At 50.1% G+C, this 22,907-nt stretch overlaps 2 protein-coding genes across 5 annotated transcripts in view; one reads left to right on the plus strand and one right to left on the minus strand.

Moving 5' to 3' along the window:
• Positions 1–2,347: 2,347 nt before the first annotated feature.
• LOC122391995 (sodium-dependent neutral amino acid transporter B(0)AT3-like) lies at positions 2,348–11,182 on the plus strand. Its single transcript, XM_043386385.1, has 13 exons — positions 2,348–2,982; positions 3,836–3,986; positions 4,315–4,538; positions 4,699–4,782; positions 5,025–5,186; positions 5,429–5,539; positions 6,225–6,426; positions 6,605–6,795; positions 7,079–7,280; positions 7,630–7,789; positions 8,145–8,282; positions 9,008–9,133; positions 9,517–11,182. The coding sequence occupies exons 1-13, from the start codon at positions 2,848–2,850 to the stop codon at positions 9,797–9,799; spliced, it is 2,169 nt and encodes a 722-aa protein (XP_043242320.1). The 5' UTR covers positions 2,348–2,847; the 3' UTR covers positions 9,800–11,182.
• A 7,244-nt stretch (positions 11,183–18,426) lies between these two features.
• LOC122391996 (dipeptidyl peptidase 4-like) overlaps positions 18,427–22,907 on the minus strand; it is a 121,710-nt gene continuing 117,229 nt past the window's right edge. For all 4 annotated transcript variants that reach the window (XM_043386386.1, XM_043386388.1, XM_043386390.1 and 1 more), the window contains 5 exons: positions 22,646–22,758; positions 21,434–21,614; positions 20,910–21,084; positions 20,410–20,621; positions 18,427–20,246 (listed from right to left, as the gene is read on the minus strand). In XM_043386386.1, coding sequence (XP_043242321.1) covers positions 20,097–20,246; positions 20,410–20,621; positions 20,910–21,084; positions 21,434–21,614; positions 22,646–22,758 — 831 coding nt within the window. In that variant the 3' untranslated portion in view covers positions 18,427–20,096. The remainder of the gene's footprint in view (positions 20,247–20,409; positions 20,622–20,909; positions 21,085–21,433; positions 21,615–22,645; positions 22,759–22,907) is intronic.

The following is a 22,907-nucleotide window of genomic DNA, read 5'->3' on the forward strand; positions in this document are numbered from 1 at the left end:
CTCAAGCTATTTTTAGGAGTCCCAGAATGTTATAAATCGTCCTATGCCATGATTTTCTTCGTTTTTCGTAGTTCGAAGACTGCTTACAGACAACATATTGCCATCTCTTGTTGTCATCATATGGACATTCCATAATCCATCTATATTATCACACACCAAGGTTACATATGAGTCATGTAATAAAAGTCGATCAAAAACGACGTAAAGGTTGCTCCGTGTCCTGAGCTTTCGGAGTACCTAAGCTATGGCCTTGCTAAGCACGTGCACGCGTGAAGGGCCCACGTCCCGGATCTACTTTGGTAGCTAATCGTCCGCCAATAATAAGGTGGAAATCGTCTCCGGTTTCTTCATCCACTTTCTGCGAGTCTATAATGCATAAAGCTTCAAAGATACTAAGTGCAATGCCCTTCCAACGCCACGCTTCGTTTATTCCATTTTCCAAGAACACCAGTCACGACTTGCTCTCATCGAGCGATAAATCGGCGTCAATCGGCGCGATACAACTGTAATAGCTCATCACGCGCTCTATCGACAGATTGGGTCCGGAGAGACCCTGCCCGCGGCCACTGGTGACCCGACGGAGGCCCGGAGAGGCGGCAATATCGATCCGAGAGCCATCAGAGCGATCAGAGCCAGGTCACTGCCAGCCGGTCGGCTAGCCAGCGCGATTCCTGAACTTTTCCAAACTCCTGGAGTGCTCATAAGTTCCGCCTAATTGTACCTTTATGACGGTATTCTGGTTGTGATAATTGTAAAATTGTGATATCTTTTTGATAACTTTTGTTTTCTAGAGCCAATGTTATCACCAAAAGTACAAAGCTGTGATAAGTTGTAGTTTCTTTACATCGTGTTCCAGTTCCCTTCAGCTCCTGAAAGGGATCTTCAGCCATATGTTTCAGACATTTTAACTATTTTCTTGAAGCTAAACTTCTGTGTTTTCACTTTTCGCATAACTTATCTTTTGGCCTGACCCCACACAACTGCACTTCTGACACCTATTTGAATGACCTCTATCTCCTGAGCACCTCATCCATTCCTCCCCCCGCCAAGAAGCAATGTCGAACCCTGCCCACCTGGTGAAGAGGCGCAGCTCGCGCGACCTGAAGCCCGTCTCGTCTACCAAGCTGGAGATGCTGGAGCTCCGCTCTCGACTGGTGCCCGAGTCCGGTCTGGAGTCAGAGTACGGAGCCACCAACGCCGCCTTCGAGGAGCCGGCAGCACTGAAGGTGAGCGACGGGATCAAAGACTGAGAGCCAGTGAAGTGCAGGAGCCCCTTGGCCTTGCATCGTATAGCGGATGTGTGCTTGTAGCTCGGAACACGTGCGGTGCTTTTTTTTTAACAAGCAGTTGGTGCATGATGGTAGGGTAGCAGATACCTACGCATTATCCTGACAGAACGAAAAATCGTTATTGGCTTCTATATGTTCCAACCATCAAACGTGCTGCAAAACACAGTTCCCGGCTGGGCCAAGGGATAATCCCGATCACACGAGTAACCGGGTCTTTTTTTAGCCCCTTTATATGCCTGCGTAAATAAAGAGGTTACGGAAACAAAGTGGTAACAAACGAGATGTCTCAACGACTCAATTCTAAAGATCTTGATATTTTCATATCAGGTCAATTTGCAAGGTCAGTCAGAGGTCAAGGTCAAAAATCAAAATCAGCATGTGCAGGTGGCGTCCCACACCGGCACAGTCCTCTTCTGAGGAGAGCGCGGCGTCCTGTTGTTTAATCGCTCCTGTCCTGGCTGCCAGCCTCCACGGAACACAGGTGTAAATGAGGGCGCCGTTCAGGGTCCGGCGTAGCACGGCTTTAAGGCTGGAGTGCCGCGCGTTACGGACGGTGCTCTCTGCGCTGCAGAGCCCGGTGAGCCAGGGACAGTGGTCGGTCGACGGGGCGGAGTTTGCAGAATGCGGCTCGCACACCGTCGTCCCGGGGGTACCTAAAACACTTCTATATTATTCATTATACTCTCGCCCGTATCGGTGTTTTGCGAGCAAAAATATTTTTTTAATCTACTATAATGACAACAACTAGTTGCAATGTCTGTTCATTTTACTTTTCTTAAGCCTCCTCTAAGGTTACTGAATTCTGGTAGTTAAGCTCATGTTTCATATCTATTGAAACCTATGCACGGTGAATATTCTGTACCTATTTCAACCAAAGTAGAAATTATTTTCTGGTAGCTATGAATATTTAATGTTAATTATTTACATGGAATTAGGTACTCATTTCTACGAACATTCCGTTATGCCAATGACATTAAGAAAGGCTTCTTTCACAAGAAGCACCGAAACAAACAGTCTCACATTTAAAAACATAAATGCAGAAATCAAGAAAAAGTTTTGAAACGCCAAGACCACTTTGCAGGAGTGGAACCAATTAGGGGAGTGCTCGTCTTGCCATAGTAGATAACTGGTTTGAACCAGTTATCTACGCTTGCTTACACCAATTATTCTTGCTTTCTGGCATGTGGCTTTGATTTCTACTACTAAAAGTTGACAATGCTCTTATGCTTAGCTATTTAGTTGCGCACACTTTCTTTCAGATATTTGTATGACAAATATCATAACTTTGTTAGCGTAATTGCAAGACATGCTGTTGGTTTTGGCATCACATCGCCAAGTGCGTCTTTGTAAATTGTAACTCCTGAGTATGAATCTGCTAGTGAGAAAGCTGTCGTCTTGCCGCCTGCCGTCTTGAGACGCATTTCTGTCATGTTGCTGCATTGATAACCTAGAATATGGAATAAGGGATTCAGCCTTCTCTCATACGAGCATTCTACATGGTAATAGCAAGATAGCAACGCATCTAGAAACTGGCACGTAAGGCCTGAAAGGCAGCAAGATGCCTCGGGTTTACTTCCAATCTACACCAGACTTGAGCAGGGAGATCCACATTCAGAAAAGTAGATACAATCCATGTCGAAGAACAAGAAGCTTGGATGTCGTATGGGCGCGGAGAAGACAGCTCGTGCGAAAGGTATGGTAAAATAAGCACATAGGTGAGATCCGAAGCAAAATCCGTAATTATCATCGGATTCTGTTCGTCTATCTGCAACATTTTTTATCAAACTTCGCACGACATTTATCTGACCTGCATCGTGTTCCTCTCGCTGACACATGCCGAAGCAATAAACTATAATTTGACCTGAAAAAGTCAACTTTAAAACTTCTTAAGTTCAAGGTCATAACCTGACCGAAAACGGACACCTTATGTGTATCGGCTGATACGTAACCGTGTCGTGAAGCTGAAGACACCCACGGTGTTTTCATCACTCCAGCAAGTTTTTATCAAAAGTTAGTGTAAAAAACTGCTAGATTTTTTTCATGGTGTGATATGACCTCAGGGACATAAAGAGAGGTTACGGTGCAATTTTTGGCTTTGATATTCCATGTTTATCTGTTACCTGATGTTTCGGAATACGTAGAATGACTTTCGTCCAATAGAGACGGATTTCAATTAGAATTTGATCCCTTTGAGTTATTGTAAAGGGGTTATGAATTCACCCTTACCTTAGGTCACCGATATGAACATTCTGAAATAAACGCCTTAAGAATACTAATTCTTTTATCGATCGCTGAAAGGCTCAAAGCGATCATTCAATTAGTCAGACTATGACGAGCATTATAACTTTCATAAGGCGAGGTCACTTGACGTGACCTGGTGGCCTGATCTTGAGAGACCTGGGTCTGAAACTTTCACAAAAGGTGCAGAAAAGACGCATAAGGTGTGCCAAAAAGGTGGCTCCATATTTTCGGCCGGATGTTCAAACACCCCCTCCTTTACCAAGCAAGGCGCTATTTGAATATTTTATTTTATTTTATCATTTCAGCTCGAAGCAGAAGGTGCCGAATCGCCCACGCAGGAGCCGGAGCGGGAGTCGTGGGACAACAAGTTCCAGTTTCTGCTGGCCACCATCGGCTATGCCGTCGGCCTGGGTAGTGTCTGGAGGTTTCCCTATCTCACTCAGCGAAACGGCGGAGGTATGTCAACTTATGTCAGCTTACGTCTGAAGGCCCGCCAGCAGAGGCGGGTTTCCCCAGAGCCGATTTGCTTTGACTTTTACCGAACGGCGTCTCTCCCTAGGAGCTTATGGATTTATGTATAAGCATGTTAGACATGCCGAACTTTAGCTTGTTTTTGAGCTCAGACATATACTATAAGAGATAAGGTAAATGAAAAATATATGAGGTTCGAACGGTGTATGAACCCTTGATTCGTACAATAATAGAAAGTCTGCAACGATTGTCATAATGGACAGCAAACGCCTTCGGCTTTGCTGTTTCTCGCATGTTCTCCTTTGTTTCCCAGGTGCCTTCCTGATCCCGTTTTTCATCATGCTGTTCATCCTGGGTATCCCGGTGTTCTACCTGGAGCTGGCGGTTGGCCAGAGGCTGCGGAAGGGCGCCATCGGGGTGTGGAACCAGGTGTCTCCCTACCTGGGCGGCATCGGCATGGCCAGCTGCTTCGTGTCGCTAAACGTGGCGCTCTACTACAACACCATTATCGCCTGGTGCCTCTACTACATGTTCCATGTGAGTCACCGATGTTTCATGTAAATCACAGTGTCTCAGGGCCTGTTGACATTCGGTGCTAAAGAGCAAATTCTGCCTATACCTTATCAGTTTTACTGTTTATTTTCACGAAGGAATATCGTTGTCGATTTATGACAAATGCTCACTGTTTACTTTTCAGAGTTTTTCAGCGCATTTACCTTGGTCGGAATGCCCGAAAGAATACTTTCCGAACAAGTCTTACGTTATCAATGAAGAATGCGAGGTGAGAATTTACGCCGTATTTCTGTAAGCACGTCTCGTGCTCAGTTAAACCGATGTGGCTAAGTGTGCATATTGATTCCTAACAGCCTGGTGATGTTAATAACTTTGATTCCATCAGCCAGAAACATAGATTTAAAGCGGGCTTAGCTTGTATTCGACCACTTTTACGGGACACACAATAAACGGCAGATGCGACCTGCGAATGCATGTGGTATGGCATGAAGCTAACAAACATTCATCCAGGCCAGCAGCCCGACCGAGTACTTTTGGTACCGCCAAACACTGGATATCTCTGAGGACGTCAACTCCCCGGAGGCCTTCAACTGGCACATCTGCAGCTGCCTGGTGGTGGCCTGGGTCCTCACCTACCTCTGCATGGCCAAGGGAATCGCCTCGTCGGGAAAGGTCAGTGCCGGATGGCTTGAATTCATCGTAATAATGGTGCAGTTGAATACAGGTAGGCATGGGACTCATGCTGTAAAAGTCGTATCACTGTTGAATCGCTGAATTAACTCTTCATTTCAAAGCGGAATAACTGCAGAAATCCATACGCTGTTACAGCCTCCAACTGATTATCATCATTATCATCCCCTAACTCGATGACATCGGCGCCTGACGTCTCCTAAGCTGCCTTTTTCGGATTGCAGGTTGTGTACGTGACGGCCACATTTCCGTACGTGGTGTTGTTCATCTTCTTCGTGCGCGGGATGCTGTTGGACGGCATGCAGGACGGACTGCGACATCTCTTCACGCCTGACGTGAGTTATCACCATCGTCGATTTTGTCATAATGTCACAAAATCATGGTGGGGTAAGAAATCATGTGCACATCTTCAGCGTTCGAGCTAAATATGACAACCTATATCATAAATATGTATGTGTCTGTGTACGTTTCAAGAAGTTCACAGTTCAACACTGGAAAAGAAAGCTGACGCCTGACATCCTGATTCTGCTAATGTAGAGAAAGAAATGGCATGTAACTTGCGCTTGCTTCGACTTTTCTTGTAGCTCTCACCTTCAAATTTTCATTTTAAATTGACTTACCTTTTTTTGCTCCGAGCTGCCAGCACAACTGCTTACGACAAAATTCGCAGTTGCGACGCATTTTTATGACAGCAACTGAGCCGGGAGCAGGCGCACATAAACGACCAAACGTTCTTGAGTTCACCATAAGTATGTACATCCGCCTCCGAGAACACTTTTTCATGTTTACCAAGTAAACGTCAACTGAGCCAATTATCAGCGCAGTCATGACGATTTTATTTAGAAGAACAAGTAATAAAGCGGTACGATACACGAAAAGTCAATCAATAATGGGAAGAAATGGGATGAAAGAAGGTTGACGACGCTTTGCTCACTGCTTTCAATTTTTATCACGCCACTGGCACTGCTCGTGCATAGCATCATTATTTGATCTCTGAGACCCTCCCGCTTCTCACCACAGTTCAAGATGTTGATCGACCCGGTGGTGTGGCTGGAGGCCGGCACTCAGATCTTTTTCTCGTTCGGGCTCGGCTTCGGCGGCCTAATCGCCTTCTCTTCGTACAACCCACCCAACAACAACGTGTTCCGCGACGCGGTGGCCATCGGCCTTCTGAACGCCGGGACGGCCATGTTCGCCAGCATCGTGGTCTTCTCCGTGCTCGGTGAGACGATGGGGGTAGGACGACGTGGGAAGCTGGGTGAACAAAATGATCTTGTGAGGGTAGGTGGCTAGAGGCGAATCAATTTGGGGAGAAATTCTTATACATGGAGGAAGCTGGATCTGAAGACGTTCGTGGTATATCAGCTTGCATTCTACACACCCGTATCGCCCTTTCGCAGGATTCAAGGCGCACAACACCCACAACAAGTGTCTGCACCAGCGGGAGCTGGAGCTGAACGCCAGCCTGGTCAGCTACCTGGGCGTCAGCGGCGTCACCACGGCCGCCCCCGAGGTCACCGTGCCGCCCGAGGTCTACAACAGGATCTTCAGGCAGCTGCGCGTCTGCGACCTCGACGAAGAGCTGGCCAACGTGAGTAACGACTCGGGTCGGCTGAAGGATGTGCTCCTATGGCTCTGGGTTCCTAATTTTCTTGTTGAAGCTGAAGACGTTGAAGCTGAATGGTTACGATTTTTCTTGGCAATTATCCAGCATTGGTTTTTAATCATTATTTGACTGACGCCCTGCAGGATATCGTCTTTGACGTCTTTGTATCATGGTCGCCTCTTCATAAGCCTACAAACGTTTCTGTGCACATGTTTTTATTCTTCTCGAGCTTCTATTCATCCTATATCGCTGTTCATTTTGTTTCTAGTCGAGTTCGGGCACCGGTCTGGCGTTCATCGTGTTCACCGAGGCCATCAACCAGTTTCCCGCGGCGCCCTTCTGGTCGGTCCTGTTCTTCCTGATGCTGTTCACGCTCGGGATCGACTCCGAGTTCGGCACCCTGGAGGGCGTCATCACCTCCATCGTCGACCTGAAGCTGTTCCCCAACTTGCGGAAGGAGATCTTGACAGGTGGGCGACAGCGACACGAGCCAGCTGCTTCATCGTGGCATCATTTGTATTTGTGACATGGTGATAATGTGGGCTACTCTACAGCGGCCGTATGAGGGATTTCCGTTTTAACTTCTTTAATCCCAACGGTATCGCTTATGGAGCTTGTCACATGATTGACCTGTAATGTTTTAGCAAGTCCCGGACTAAGAGGAAACGGTCCTAGCCTTCCATGACCTAAGAAATGTTTTTGTTAAACTAGCTGCTGCCAAGCGCCTTCTTACTTTTTCGTTGTGTAGGATCCAGCTTCAACATTCAGCGATAGTCTCTGCTGGTCTTTGCTTACTGCATCGCCGTGTCTTCACCACAGGCATCATCTGCATTATATGCTGCCTTCTGTCCATGGTCTTCGCTCACGGGGCCGGCAACTACCTCTTCATCTTGTTCGACGACTTCAGCGGGAACCTGCCTCTGCTGATCATCGCCCTGTCCGAGTGTATCGGAATCGCCTGGGTCTACGGCCTCAGGAGGTAGGTGAGATGAGCAACATGAGGCCGTGAGGAGATCGGGGAGTGACACCTACACAAGAGCTTCGCTCAAGTCTTTGATCTGGGATTAGGGGGCTCGCTGTGCCCACCTCATCTTCACGGCAGGCTTCTCCGTAAATATTGATCTCTTCGATGACAGTATGTCGACTGCACTCGGATGTCACATTGTCACAAGTGTCGTATTTATTTACTTGTGGCAAATAATAAGGCACGTAAAGGGACAATTCAAATTACCTTTCTTCTCACGGAATCTCGGATTTGTTTGCTTATGCGCTGAAACTAAGCAGTAGGAGACAATTGTCATTTTGTGCTCAGTTTGGAGTATTTATCGTTTCAGATTTTGTGACGACATTGAGATGATGACCGGGAAGCGTCCCCACTGGTACTGGATGTTCTGCTGGAAGTACCTCTCGCCCTTCACCATGATTGTCATTCTGGTGGCCTCCATTATCAAAACCCTAATGGACGGGGCAGGGTACGTATGCATAACTCCTCCCCAATCAAATGCAGATCCCAGCAGGATGAAATTCAGAATTCAAATATCAACTGTCGCATGATAACTTCTATGCAACTGTGAATATTGTCACCACATTCCCATTTAATATGAAAAAGATGGTACCTAAAAGGGTTCGTTTGAAGAAGAGGTTTGTCAAGAACGTATAATAAAGCATATTTCCGCAATATCTGCGTTCTAGAAGTTGAAAGCCGTTTATATAGCTATAGTTTCTGGCGGACAAGCAACAGCCTGCCCCTATCGACCTGACCTAATAGAAGAAGGCCTGGTAATTTATGACCAGCATAAATCGCTCTTTTATGCACTCATCTTCTGAATGTAAAATGCATGGCCGCTGAGAGCGCGACCGAGAGACCCGGATGAGTTCCTTCCTGAAATTCCGTTTCAGTTTTTTGTCATAGAATCGTACAAAAGGACTAATTTGGACGAATTCACAATTTCTCAAAGGGCATCAAATACTGGGACGAATTTAGTAGCACCATGAACAATCACATAAATGTGTTTGGCCTCCTTCAAAGCGGATTTATAGTTAATACCCTACGTGCAAGTGTACTGTTTAGTTTGTGGCACGATAATGGATTTATCAATAAAATTGATTGAGCTGTGACAACCTGCGTCCCCTGTTTCTTTAATATGACCCACGTCGAGCCACGTCGTTGTACTTGTGACTGCCTGCTGTGCCGCAGATACCAGGCGTGGGACGCCGAGGCCGCGGTGGTGGTGACCAAACTGTGGCCCCACTGGGCCTGGGGTGTGATCTGCGTCCTGGTGCTCGTATCAGCACTCTGGCTGCCCGGAGTGGCCATAGCCAAGTAAGTGGAGATGATAGAAAGATTAACCGGGGTACGTAACTTGTTGTAAGCTCTTCGAAAAAAAAATCTTGAACCTAATAGACAAAGGCCTGGCAATTTATGACCAGCATAAATCGCTCTTTTATGCACTCATCTTCTGAATGTAAAATGCGTGGCCGCTGAGAGCGTGACCAAGAGACCTGAATGAGTTCATTCCTGAAATTCCGTTTCAGTTTTTTTTTGTCATAGAATCGTTAACGGTAATCGATCAACGGTTCTTTTTTTTTGTCAGCTTTCAGGGTTTTCCAAACATAATTTCTTTCTTACAACATGGCAGGTATAGCTATGAACGTGTCATTGACCAATTCTCTGTTTTATATGTATATGTCTGCCTCCTGTGTCAGGTTTTTCGGCATCAACGTGATCCCGCCGGAGGAGGCGGCCTGGTTCCCGGTGGCCGACATGCGCGAGATGCACCACGTCAAGCCTCACAAGGTGACGGAGCTGGAGCGCACTCTGTTCGCCATGCACCCGGACGGTAGCGAGGGCTTCTGTCTGCGCTCGCCACCCTACGAGGACGAGGAGACGGCCGTCACCGCAATCGGCGAGCTGGAGGACCCCTGGAAGGCGACCATCAGGAGCTCCCAGGAGTCGCGCGGCGGCACCAGGAGCGCCGAAGAGCCCTGATGGGGGAGGCCGGGGAGGGATTGTGGTATCTGGTAGTGGAAGCTAGATCTCAAAGTTTTGTTCAGCGATTGTTGAGAGTGAGTAACGCTTGACACTGACGTTGGCTGTATGCAGTTTCAGAGTGAACGCATTTACCCGTCATCCGCATGTGCGCTTTACTTGTATAAGACTGCGCAGTTGTATTATTTTGGGTTTAGCGCCGGCGCCGCATGGTCAGCCGTAGAGCAACTAATTCAGCTGAGTTCGCTTGAGCTTGAGCCCCTTGGGCCTGACTGAATAGAACTGTAAGCAAACTGTAAGTGACTTAGTAGAACTTTCCGGGAGTACCGGGAAAGCTAAATGGGCGTATTCCTTCCATACTTGCGGAATTGGCTACACAAAGGCCGAATGAAAGTCGGAAAGGGGAATATTTATTGTTGCACGCTTCGTCTTCCGATTCCGAATATGGGAAGACGCCACGAATCACTAATGCTCGACGCTTTTATTCCGTGTGTGTGATGCTCTACCCAGAGTACCCACCATATGATCTCGTTGAAGTGATACGGACATAGATGTGTTTCCCTGGTAGGAACGCATTGGAGCTGAGCCTCCAGTAGTGACCAAAGTGTTCTAGTCAATGTTTCGTGTGATAGGTGTACATGTTACATAAGGCTGTGTAGATGGGCAGATCTCATACGACTCACGTAAGACGTGTCGCATTTCCAGTAGTCTCTAACTAGTTGCTGAATGACTTTCTGTCAGTAATGTTACATTGGCTGGGCATTGGTGTAATTGCAGCATAATTCGCTAATCCCTATTACGTTTGGATGAGTCGAATATCAAAATCATACATATTAGCTGTGCGACGGCAAACAAAAACAGTTTTGTGAAAACTTGCGTCTTCGTTGTCCATGACGAATGAAAAATCAGTCACACAACGTTTTGAAAGATAGAATCATATCTCATGTCGCCTGGCATTGAGCATTTTTTTTTCGTCACCTATGACTTTTATTGGACGATTTGCTATTCAGGTCTTCAGATAATCTGAGAGCGTCGATGGCTCTTCGCTCTTTGGGCATTTCTCAGTTTTCGCTTCCTTCGTGATTCATAAAACGTTTCCACTGTATAAAAAAGAAGTTGATTTTGCAATGTTTCCGCCCACGTCCATTTCACCACGTCTTATCGATGTCTTCCTAGATCACCAGCTCGTCGCCACCGTGTCTACAATGTGCGCGTAGTCGTAGTCCGAGTGTCATGACGGGAATTGAGTGTGTGCGAAGTTGGTGGGTCCTCTGCACTCAGCGATGCAGGCAAGACTGTGTGTGTAATTCCGGGAGTTGCCAGAAGAGGTCAGTTGATGGCGTAGTGCAATAGAAGGTATGTACCAATACACATTATACACTATACAGGCCTGTTCAACCGTGTTGAGCCTGTATCAATTTAGCTTGGTAGGAAATTGCACTTTGTCTTTTTTATGTACACTGAGAAAAAAAATTATTCCCCAGGGGTGTTTTACGGGTGTCAGACACCATTGGAGGTGTCATCGAACACCCAGATTGGTGTTGAAAAATGCTGTTTAGGGAATCATTAAGGTGTACAACACCACGATGACACCCTTTCAAGTGTTCGTTCGCATGCGAGCGTTTAGATATACCTTAATGGGATTCAGCATGACACCTTAATAGGTGTCCGACACCCACACCCATCCGGGTATCAAACACTCTAAGGTATCAAACACCCTAAAAGGTGTCAAAAATGTTCTTTTAAAAGCATCTGACACCCTTATGATGCCTTCACAGGTGTTGCCATTTATTGAAGCGGAATGTTAAGAGTGTCCGACACTGCTAGAGGTGTCACATTGACACTTGCAAAAGGATCTGACACCAAAAACAGCGTGAAAAAAATGAGGAAAAATATTCCCATGGGGTGTCTCACGGGTGTCGGACATCATTGCAGTGTCATATATAACGCCCAGATTGGTGTCAAAAATGTTGTTTTGGGAATCATGGAGGTGTACAACACCACGATGACAACCTTCAAGTGCAACGCGCTTTTAAACACACCATGATGGGATTCAGAAAGACACATTAATGGGTGTCCTACACCAACATCCATTCGGGTGTCAAACACCCTAAACCATCAACACTTCAAAAGGTGTAAACAAAAATGTTCCTTAAAAGGGATCTGATACCCTTGTGATACCTTCACGTGTGTTGTCATTTGTTGAGGAACATTCCAGCATGAGTCATGAAATGTTTGAAAGCTGTCGTGTATTCGAACCTAAATCATCACATAAATTGTTCTGACGTCACTTGTGTTAGGAACAGGGGCGTAGGCAGGGGGGGGGGCCACTGGGCCATGGCCCCCCCCCCCCCTTGGGCGCCGAAGGCGCCCTTTGCGATTGGAGGGCGCCGAAGGCGCCCTCCAATCGCAAATGCAATTGTGATATAATCGAATCGAAAAACAATCGCGACTGGAGGGCGCCCTCCAATCGCGAATGTGTTTACAGGGAAAATACGGATGGAGGGCGCCCTCGGAGGACGCCCATTCCAAATACGCCCTTCAAATACGGTTGGAGGGCTCCCTCGGGCGCCCTCCAACCACATTTGTAGGCTGTAGCTCTCTAAGCGTAACGGTGGTCGCCTATGTAAGCCGCTGTCCCGTAAATAAGCGCCCTCTCACCCGAAGGCGCCCTCCTGTAGGTCGCCACCCTGCTACATATTGCCGCCCTTCTGCTGATCGGCGTCCTCATAATTATTGGCGCTCTCCTACCTATTGCGCCCTCATGTAAAATTTTCAAGGCCGCCTTTCTCCTTTTTGGCATCCTATTGTTCAGTGCCGCCCTCCTACCTATTGGTTCCCTAGTCCTTCCTGTTGAATGTTAATCGGGGCCCTTCTCTTATTGGCGCCCTCGTGTTGATCGCCGCCCTCCTAACCACTGGCACCCTCCTGTTGATCACCGCCCTCCTATCCACTGGTACCTTCCTGTTGACCAGCGCCCTCCGCACAGACGCCCTCCTGTTCGTGTCATCCTCTTGAGCAAAGGCGCCCTCCTCACCATTGCCACCCCCATTTTAATCGTCACCCTTCCGCTCATTAACGACTTCCAGTTGATGACCGCCCTCCCACCTATTGGCGACCTCTTGTTGATCGCCACCCTCCTATTGGTGCTCTCCTGTTCCTCGCCACCCTCTTACCTGGTGGCGCCCTCCTGTTGATTGTTGATCGGGGCCCTCCTACCTATTGGTGCCCTCCTGTTGATCGCTGCCCTTCTATCCATTGGCGCCCTCCTGCTGCTCGCCAACTTCCTACCTATCGGTGCCCTACTATCGAAACTCGGGATGTTGATCGGGGCTCTCCTACCTATTAGCGCCCTCCTGTGGATCGCAGCCCTTCTACCTATTGGCAACATCCGTTGATCGCTGCCCTCTTATCATTTATTTACTCCTTTGGCATGTTTTTCAACTTAGTCGTTCTACTGCACATAGTTGATGTCTTGCCTGTGAAAACTGCCACAAATGAACGTGCATTCAGCACAATGAATGAAGTACCTATACCTACCAAAACTATCTACGCTCTACGATGCATAAAACACGTCTTTGGTCTTAACGGATTGATCCTACTTTACGTGCATCATGGCATCTATATGGATTACGATTAAGTATTGTCAACAGGTTCGGGCGCAACAGCAGGCATCTGAAGTTTCGGTGATTGAAACTGGTTATGTGGGTACACTGTATGCATCTGTGAGAAGGCTATGAAGGCTGGTCTGAGGTAATTTGGATGATGTTTACGCATCTCGCGCTCCGGTATCAATCCGATACGGTGATCTGGTGCGTAGATATGCCACCGCCAATAAACTTTTATACATCGACACCCATGAGCCAAGCTTTCTATACAGTTTGTGTGGCAGCGGCCCGACCAAACCTTAGGTATTTTTTACACCTTCAAATTTGGTAAAAGAGCGAGAGGAGCTTTGAACGGTGATCGTATAAAAGGCGTGCCTAAAAAGCGGAGGAAAAGGTTGTTTTAAAAAATTTCGCGCGCCTTCGGCGCAGCATTTCAAGAACACTTGACCTTTTGTGACCTGGAGTATAAAGAATACACACGATGCAAAATCAATGCAGCACGACCTATACGAGGTTACGCAAAAAAAAACTGGTGGCATGGTAAAAAACGCCTCCCAACCCCCCCCCCCCCCCCACCCCGCTGAGCGATTTTTTATCTCGCGACCGTATGGCGCCCTCCTTGGGTGAGGTGGCGCCCTCCAAACCCTTGGCCCCCCCCCCTTCGCGATTTTCTAAATACGCCGCTGGTTAGGAACCAGGGATGCGGTGTCTAACGGATTTTCAGTGACTCGCACTCCCGCTCTGTCTTCCAAAATGGACTCCTATTCCGGCCAGAACTGCCAACTCCATCAGACTCCGACTCTGACTCCGTAGCACTGCTAGAAACCACAGCAGGTCCAGTGGTTTGAATCATTACCCAATCAGCAAGCTTCATTGTGTGACGTCATTTGTGTGCTAGTCACGGCGTCAACCATGAGAAGATCAAAAAGCGCCACCTTGCAGGAAAGCCGTTAGATTTCAGTTGGCGGCGGCGTGCCACGTGGTGCGTGTGCGGTGTGAGTGATGGCAGGGCTTTTTTTTGAATTTATGTGGATATAGTGGCGCCGAACGTTGTTCGCAGTGTACTTCTTCAAGTGATTGTGCGTTAATGATAATGTTTAGCTTTTATTTGTAGCTTGCTCCGTGTTTATTCAAATGACGAGGCGGGCGGTACTCGGTGAAATTTGAAGTCTGGAGTGAGGATGACAACACAGCATTGCACCATGGAAACGAAAGCAAGTGAACTGCGGAATAACATCAGGTTGGAGATAATCGACGGTTAATTATCATTGCTGAAATGCGAGCAACTTCTCACTGTGAATGGACCCGATGTGTTTCGGTGAGTTTTCATTGGATTTCTCCGTAAATATAGGGCCCATATTTTTTGTACTTTATAGTTTGTTGCTGTATACAAGATAGGAATGCCATTGTATGCGATATGCCTGTTTGAACCAATAAATGTAAGAATGTGTCGACACCTTTTTTGGCATCCAATGGACACTCTCGTAACACCTTTAAGGGTGTGTACCAAACTGCACCTCGCTGGGGTGTCAGACGGGTGTCACTTTTGACACTAATACAGGTGTCATTGGGAATCAAACACCGGGTGTCTGACACCCTTTTGGGTGTGCACCCAAAAGGGTATCAGACAGTGGCGCAGCCAGGATTTCGTTTCGGGGGGGTCATCGCCTCCAAAGCGGGCCCCCTAGTGTGCGGGCCCCCCACCCATTTTTCAGAATCTTTCCATATTTCATACGCATTCTGCTGAGCGGGCCCCCTTTACCTGCATGATAACCGTGAGCGAGTTTGAATCGGAAAATTTTGATAGAACAATAGCTCGGTAATCACCCGGTGTTCAATTTCCACGTGAATTGACCATGACAGAAATATGTTACTATGACGTATGAATTCGTATCTTTCGAGGCCGAAATGTGCCCCTTCCGCAATATGCATAGCATATATGCAAACGGAACTGTTGTCTGCTTCTGTCGGACAAGATTTAAGCAGTCCTACGTGCCTGTCCTAACTCAGTCATCTATTGGCTGCTGTAGTAGATTGTGCTTTATTCTTCTTCATTACGTGAATTCGCTCACAAGCAGTTTTAACCTTCGCCGGCACAGGGGGAGGGGATGATGCAACCTCCCCCCCCCCCCTAAGGTTTTTCGCGAATAACTCGGGTAAAAATCGGCCGATCGCAACCAAACTTTCAGTACCCTCGCGTTGATCAGTTTTACACCTACCCTAGAAATTTCATGACCCTGACCCAAATGGCCTTTGACCTGTGACCTACTTTCCGAGACCATGTTTGGCCAGAATCGCGATTCGGCGTATGCCGGCTCGCACTAGCCGCGCGTTTGCAGTCTTTCCGTGGTTTCAAGCATTCAAACATGTGAGTTGATGCTGCTCCCATGCATTAAGGTGGATGTCAAGGTCACCTGAAGGTCAGGTCAGGTCATTGACCTATGATGACCTCGGTACTTTTTTCGAATTATACATGTTTCCAGGCTAGTTTTTGGAGCTGTATCCGAATTTAGCAACCATTTGAACATTTACGAAGTAGTTTTGGTGCCTTCGTAACATGTTACGAAGCTGCCAGAGGCGGCTGGCACGTAGGTACTACGAATACCCGGCAGGACCCCTACTGGTTGACCTGACCTGACCTGACCCGACCTGGCTTAAATGCATAAAGACCTCATCTGTTATCAAAACTAACATGATAACTATTCATGATCAGTACCCCGAAAAACCCTATAGCAGCCACAATTAACGACGTTCTAACAGGTCCCGATTTTCCCGATTTTTCGGTCATTGACCTGACCTGGAAGGTCAACCAATGAACAAGAACCTTAAAATTGGGTATCGTCGGCTTCCTCTCGTCACGGGGAACACGCTCGTATTTCCCGCGAAGCTCTAGCTCGATCATGGGCCAAACACGAAGGGGTCGTACCCCCCCCCCCCCTCTTGTGCCGTCGAAGGACGCAAAATGGCCGGAATGGCCTGTGCCGGCGAGGGTTAACGCGCTCATATGGGACATGTATTGCCATGGGCCGGGTTTGTTGTCGCGTGGTGATGTGGTGACGTAGCTTCTGTCTGCTATCGTGGTCCCGGCATGGTGTTACTTAGCGCGGGGTACGGGCCCGACCGTTGCGCCAAGTGCGCTGAAATTTGCGCAACTTATAGACACGGGTTTTACTGCATAACCTGGTACGTTTTACAGTTGAAAATGGCATAGTTGGAAAGACCATTCAATTTTGTCCAAAATCCAATCATCGCTTTTGCATGACGAGCAACAGTATTCTTAAAAATATAAATGTTGGAAACCTCTACATAGGAATTCATCGATGGCTGTCATTTTTCAATAACCTACGTCAACCGTTGTTATAAACTACACATGACATGTTCTATAGTAGAACGCATGCTTATCAGACACGAGCACCTCGATGCAATGGATATTTTTTCCCAATCCAAAATGCTTAGCCGTCAAAAAGCAATCAACCGAAATGGATACATCACCCACGGACACAAGACCAACCAAACGCCCACCGATCGAAAATACCCCTTATTCGCTTTGCGGAGCAAGCGGGTCACCCTAGCGGGCCCCATTCAACCAGGGGCCCGGGCCCTATCCATACGGGGGCCCGGGCCACGTCCACCTGGGGCTCCGGGCCCCGTCCACCCGGGGCTCCGGGGCCCGTCCACCAGGGGGCCCGGGCCCCATCCATCCGGGGGCCGGGCCCCGTTCTCCCGGGGGCCGGGCCCCATTCACCCGGGGTCCGACGTCCACCCGGGGCCCGGGGCCCGTTCTACCGGGGGCCCAGACCTATCCACGGGGGTCCCGGGCCCCATCCACCCAGGGGGCCCGGGCCCATTCTCCCAGGGGCCCGGGTCAATTCTCCCGGGGGACCGGGCCCGTTCTCCGCGAGGCCCGGGTCCGTTCTCCAATCTCCCGGGGCCCGGGGCCCGTTCTCCCGGGGGCCCGGACCCATCAACGGGGGGCCCGGACCCATCAACGGGGGCCCGGGCCCCATCCACCCAGGATGCCCTGGCCCCATCCACCCAGGGGCCCGGGTCAATTCTCCCGGGGGGCCGGGCCCGTTCTCCAATCTCCCGGGGCCCGGGGCCCGTTCTCCCGGGGGCCCGGACCCATCAACGGGGGGCCCGGACCCATCAACGGGGGCCCGGGCCCCATCCACCCAGGATGCCCTGGCCCCATCCACCCAGGGGCCCGGGTCAATTCTCCCGGGGGCCGGGCCCGTTCTCCCGGGGGCCCGGGCCCCATCCACCCAGGAGGCCCGGGCCCGTTCTCCCAGGGACCCGGATCAATTCTCCCGGGGGCCCGGGCCCGTTCTCCGGGAGGCCCGGGTCCGTTCTCCAATCTCCCGGGGTTCGGGGCCCGTTCTCCCGGGGGCCCGGACCCATCAACGGGGGGGGGGGGGCCGGCCCCATCCACCCAGGAGGCCCGGGCCCGTTCTCCCAGGGGCCGGGCCCGTTCTCCCGGGGGCCCGGGCCCCGTCCACCTGGGGCCCCAGGCCGACCCCTCATCCGTGGTGTCCCAGTAGGCATTTCTCGAAGCGGGCTCGTCCGATTAGATTAGGGCCTCTCTCCTCCCCCCCCCTCTCTCTCTCTCTCTCTCTCTCTCTCTCTCTCTCTCTCTCCCTCTCTCTCTCGAGCGGGCCCCTGACAAAAATTTCGGGGGGGTCAGCTGACCCTCTGACCCCCCCCCCCTGGCTGCGCCACTGGTATCAGACACCTAAAAGGGTGTCAGACACCCGGTGTTTCATTCCCAATGACACCTGTATTGGTGTCAAAAGTGACACCCGTCTGACACCCCAGCGAGGTGCAGTTTGGTACACACCCTTAAAGGTGTTCCAGGGGAATAATTTTTTTTCTCAGTGTAGTCCACGAACCGATTGGATGGTGAGGAGCCATCTCTAAAACGTTCCGCTTTTTAATGATTGTTCACACTGTCGGAGGGAAACCTTTCGGGCAGTGGCACCATCATTATTAGTACACTCACGAGCCTCCCTCACAAACTCGAAATGGATCTGGACTGTTTGTATTACATACATAAGAATAACTATACAATAAAACTTTCTAGACTGTCGACCGTACGGGGAAACCTCCGGCCAATCTCTAACAGGAGCCGGCACTGAGAGTCTACTGGCCAAGACGCGTGCCTGAGCTAGAGTAGACCTCCAATAGAGATCTGCACCAGGCCCTCGGCGCCGGTAATGTATCGAAAAACAGCTAACACACAGATTTGTATAAGAAAACACTTCACTAGCTAGAAGCCTCAAGCGAGGCACTACCTTCATCACGCTGGGTATTGAACAGTTCAAAGTGAATAACATGGGGCCTCGGAGTCGGTAACGGCTATTGAAGAAACTTCTAAAGAAATGACGAGGCAAGCAAGTTCAGTGGCATCAACGCTCTCGGGCGGGTAAGAAGTCGCGCTGAGACCACCATCCGCTGTCGTCAGCAAAAGAATGGTCTCACACTGGCCCGTGGATGTCCCGAAAACATCTGGCATCGCATCGCATACCAATGAGAGGGGCCTGTCTATGCGTGCCCCAAACAGTTCTGACAATGTAACATTCTCTCAGTATGAACACAATGCACTTCGGATCGCCACATACGGCGCAATCCTTCACCCGTGCTGTTAGTATTGCCGGACCTGCTGGTAGCGCAGGGAAGGGACCGGGTCGGGTCGGGGTCGGGTCGGGTCAGGTCAACTCCTGTCGACCGGCATCACAGGTGAGGTCGTTGATCAGCAAGGTCGGGACAAACGGTCACTACAGGACGAAACAACGACATGAGCAACCAACAGCTCCGAACGTACGCGTGACGCATTCAACGAGAGCCCGGCGCCTGGCGGGCTAATAATGTCGCACTCCCCTCACGAGGCAGGGGCGCACAGGAATGATTAAGCAACACGCGCCAGTCGCTCTGCTCCTCCAACCACTTAGAGCATCTTCACTCAGACAAGCAGAGAAATGAAACTCATCCTCCAGGCGTCCAGGCATACCGACTCCAGAACGCTTAACGTTAATATCGCGCCTTCAGTCACCCCTAATAAGGGCTCTCGTCACAGTTGTCCCACCTCCCTACACTACCAGATATTGCGACTATTTCTTTGTCCTACCATTCATATCTACCGCCTACTTACAACATTCTGATCGGTTGGCACTTGGGAGCCGATCCCGACACATATAAGGTACTTGAAGCTGGCAAAACGACATAATAAGGTGCCTGATTTGTCATTCGCAATTGAGTCCAGATGGGAACGGATCATGCTTCCATTTGTTTGTTTTTTCTTTTGCGCTATGATTCAGGAAAGAATAATCTACAGGAGATCTAGCAACCTGCCCAAGGATAACTACAGGCTATATATCTCGCACTGAGCTCCATTCGACCGGAGAGGGGTTCAATAACCCCTAACACCTCCGCGAGCACCCCACAGCACCGGGAGCCGGGTAGGCTCCCCGCAACGACCAAACCAAGCACACGTATATATCACTGGGACCGGGCGTCTCTAAAGCACTGGCGGGATCACTGGGGTGGTCGGGGTCCTCTGAGACCCGGCACCCCGGGGTGGCGGGCGCGGACACTACGGGGACGGCTGGACCAGGACCTCTAAATCGGCCCGCTCACGACACCGGCTATATAGCACCAGAATGACAAGACGGGTGGGTGGATGAGTCGATGGGAGTCTAGTCGATCTTCTTTTTCTTGCGCAGCTTTTCGAGCGCCTCGTCTATGATCCGTTTCGGTGGCAGAAAGCAGCGCTCGATGAAGTCCTCCATCAGTGTGAACATGTGCCGCTTCACTCCTGATAAGAAGTGGTTCTCGTCCGGGTAGATCTGCAAGAAATGTCACATGACGCATCACAAAACCATACGATTGAATCCAAGCCTAGGAAACATGAAGAAATTACATGAGACATGACATGAATACAAAGACACAAATCTTCAGAAGCAAAAAGATCATCATCACCACGTCCACTGCAGCGTCACTTCTACCCACCTGTTGTCTGAAGGTGACGCCAGCCTTGACCAGCGCCCTGGAGAGCAGCATGCTGTGCTGCACGTGCACGTTGTCGTCAGCGGATCCGTGGATCAGCAGCAGGTTCTTGTTGCGGAAGCTCTCGGCCCGGCTGGTAAGGTCGGCCTCCTCGTAACCCCGGTAGTTGCCGCGGGCGCCAGGAGGTCCCATATACCGCTCTGTGTAGGCCGAGTCTGCGCGCAGAAGTCAGTTGGAGGTCAAATAAAGATCAGGTAGGGTCAGGTGAACTCCCTGGAATATTGGGTCAGTGACATGATACCTAATCCTTCAATGAAAACCTCTCCAGTGAAATGGCAGCTTACTTATATGTAGACACAGGTGACAACTCGTCTACTCGCGGTGTGCGTCGTCCTCCAGCATGACACATCCTTCGTTTTTAAGCAAAACCGACACTGACAAATGAAATCACTTTCACATGTCACTTTTGGCAAGAGTAACCACGCCTCAGCCATGTGTCGTACCGTATAGGTTCCAGTCGGTGACGGGAGCCACGGACACGGCTCCCCGGAACAGGCGCCGGTTGTCCAAGGCCAGCGCCATGGCTGCGGCGAACCCTCCGTAGCTCCATCCCCAGATGACAACACGGCGCGAGTCGATAAAGTACTGCTCTGTAGTCAGCTTACGGACCACCTTCAGCTGTGGAGGTCAGGGAGGTCAGTGGGGAGCTCAGAGGGGTCGCTAACTCGATAGGGAGGTCAGAGGAGTGATGAGTGAGGTGGCAAGGGTCAGTAGGGAGGTCAAAGAGGTCAGTGGGGAGGTCGGAGGTCAGTAGACGAAATTACCAAAGGTTTTTACATAGGGTTTCCAGAAAAGCTAGGTAAGAGCCGACCACAGATATCGAAAAGTAGATCGAACCTTAGCCTAACAAACCAGAACAATCTATAGCAGTTAGCACACCCTTATAGATCCAAAATCACACCATTACGCACAAATAGCCAGCAACTGCAGGTCTGGTGCCGTTCACTACGTGGCGTTCCCGACTGACCTGGTCCTGGACCTCGATGGTGCCCAGCTTGCCGTGCACGCTGTGCTTCAGCTTCTGGCCGCGGTTGCCGGAGCCCCTGCCGTCGATCCTGGCGTAGATGAAGTTCCTGCCGGACGCCATGTAGGTGTGCCAGCCGACCCGCCAGCGCGAGGTCACCTGCTGCGTGCCGGGCCCGCCGTAGCTGCGAATGCAGCGGGACAGGTGTCAGTTGGGAAGTGGGAGCGTGAAGACGAAAGAGGGTGAAACGTAGAGAACTGGCTAACTCCAGGAGGAAAAGTTCATCAACGCTTGGAATGGGAAGTGTTGCAGAACAACAAAAAGGAGGGGGACTGGTCAGAGTACATAAATGTAGATGTGTGTCGAGGTGAACCCAAATTACATCAATCGGAGCTCACTGCTGGTATACAAGCATGACGGGGAGTTAAAGCGATTAATTGTTACGGAGCGAGCGAAGCGAGCGTAGTCTTTCCTTAGATTAACGGAAATTTCTGAGTATGAGCGGCCGGCCGGCCGGCCGGCCGGCCGGCCGTGGTCACGCTTTTGCGAGGCTTATATCTCAGCAACCACTTGACCGATTTACATGCGGTAAATTTTGTAGGGTAGCTTCATTCCTTCTACCAAGTATTGGACTATTCCCGATGCATGTGGGTGACCCCTTATGCACGTGCCACGTGCAAAACGAAGAGGTGTCAGTTTTGTAATTGTTGCAATATCTCGGTAAGTACTTGGCCGATTGCGCTGAAAGTTGGCATGTAGGTAGGCACCCACTAGGCACTGCATATCCATGTGCCAGAGTTGGGGTGCTGCTGCACGTGCGCACGTGCAGGGGTCGTTTCCAGATCTCGAGAACGGCTCGACCGATTGCGCTCAAATTTGGTACACAGTTAGGGACCGGTTAGTAGGGTGCCGTGCATAAGTCAGTTGGGACCCATTTTGCACGTGCGCACGTGCAGGGTGCCGCTTCCAGATCTCGAGAACGGCTGGGCCGATTGTGCCCAAATTTGGCACATCGCTAGAGACCGGTTAGTAGGGTGCCGTGCACAAGTCAGTTGGAGGTACCCCCTCGCAATTTCGCACGTGCAAGGCCCACCCTCTCGCTCGCTCCGTTAGTCGCCCCAAAAGGCGTTATACTGGTAATTAATGAAACGTTTCGATATAGTTAGCAAGAACATTAGGCAACCCAAGGACACCACGCATTCTCCGACGACTCACACTTCGACGATCATGGGGTACCGGGTGACCTCATCGTCACGGAGTCCGGGAGGCAGGATCAGCTCGACGGCGGCCTCCTGTTCCTCGGAGAGCGGCACCGTCAGGTGGCGCACCTGTCGCAGGAATGAGCGGGTCGAGTCAGGTCAGAGGGCAAGCTCAGGTCAGGTTGGGTCAAGGTGGATGGTAGGACAGTCGCCCTAGACCAGAACAGAGAGCAAGGCAGGTACGAGGCGATTTCGGTTCCACAGATGGAGCAGCGAAT

This window comes from Amphibalanus amphitrite, unplaced genomic scaffold (assembly GCF_019059575.1).
Source record: "Amphibalanus amphitrite isolate SeventyFive unplaced genomic scaffold, NRLGWU_Aamphi_draft 000465F_arrow, whole genome shotgun sequence".
Taxonomy (NCBI): Eukaryota; Metazoa; Arthropoda; class Thecostraca; order Balanomorpha; family Balanidae; genus Amphibalanus; species Amphibalanus amphitrite.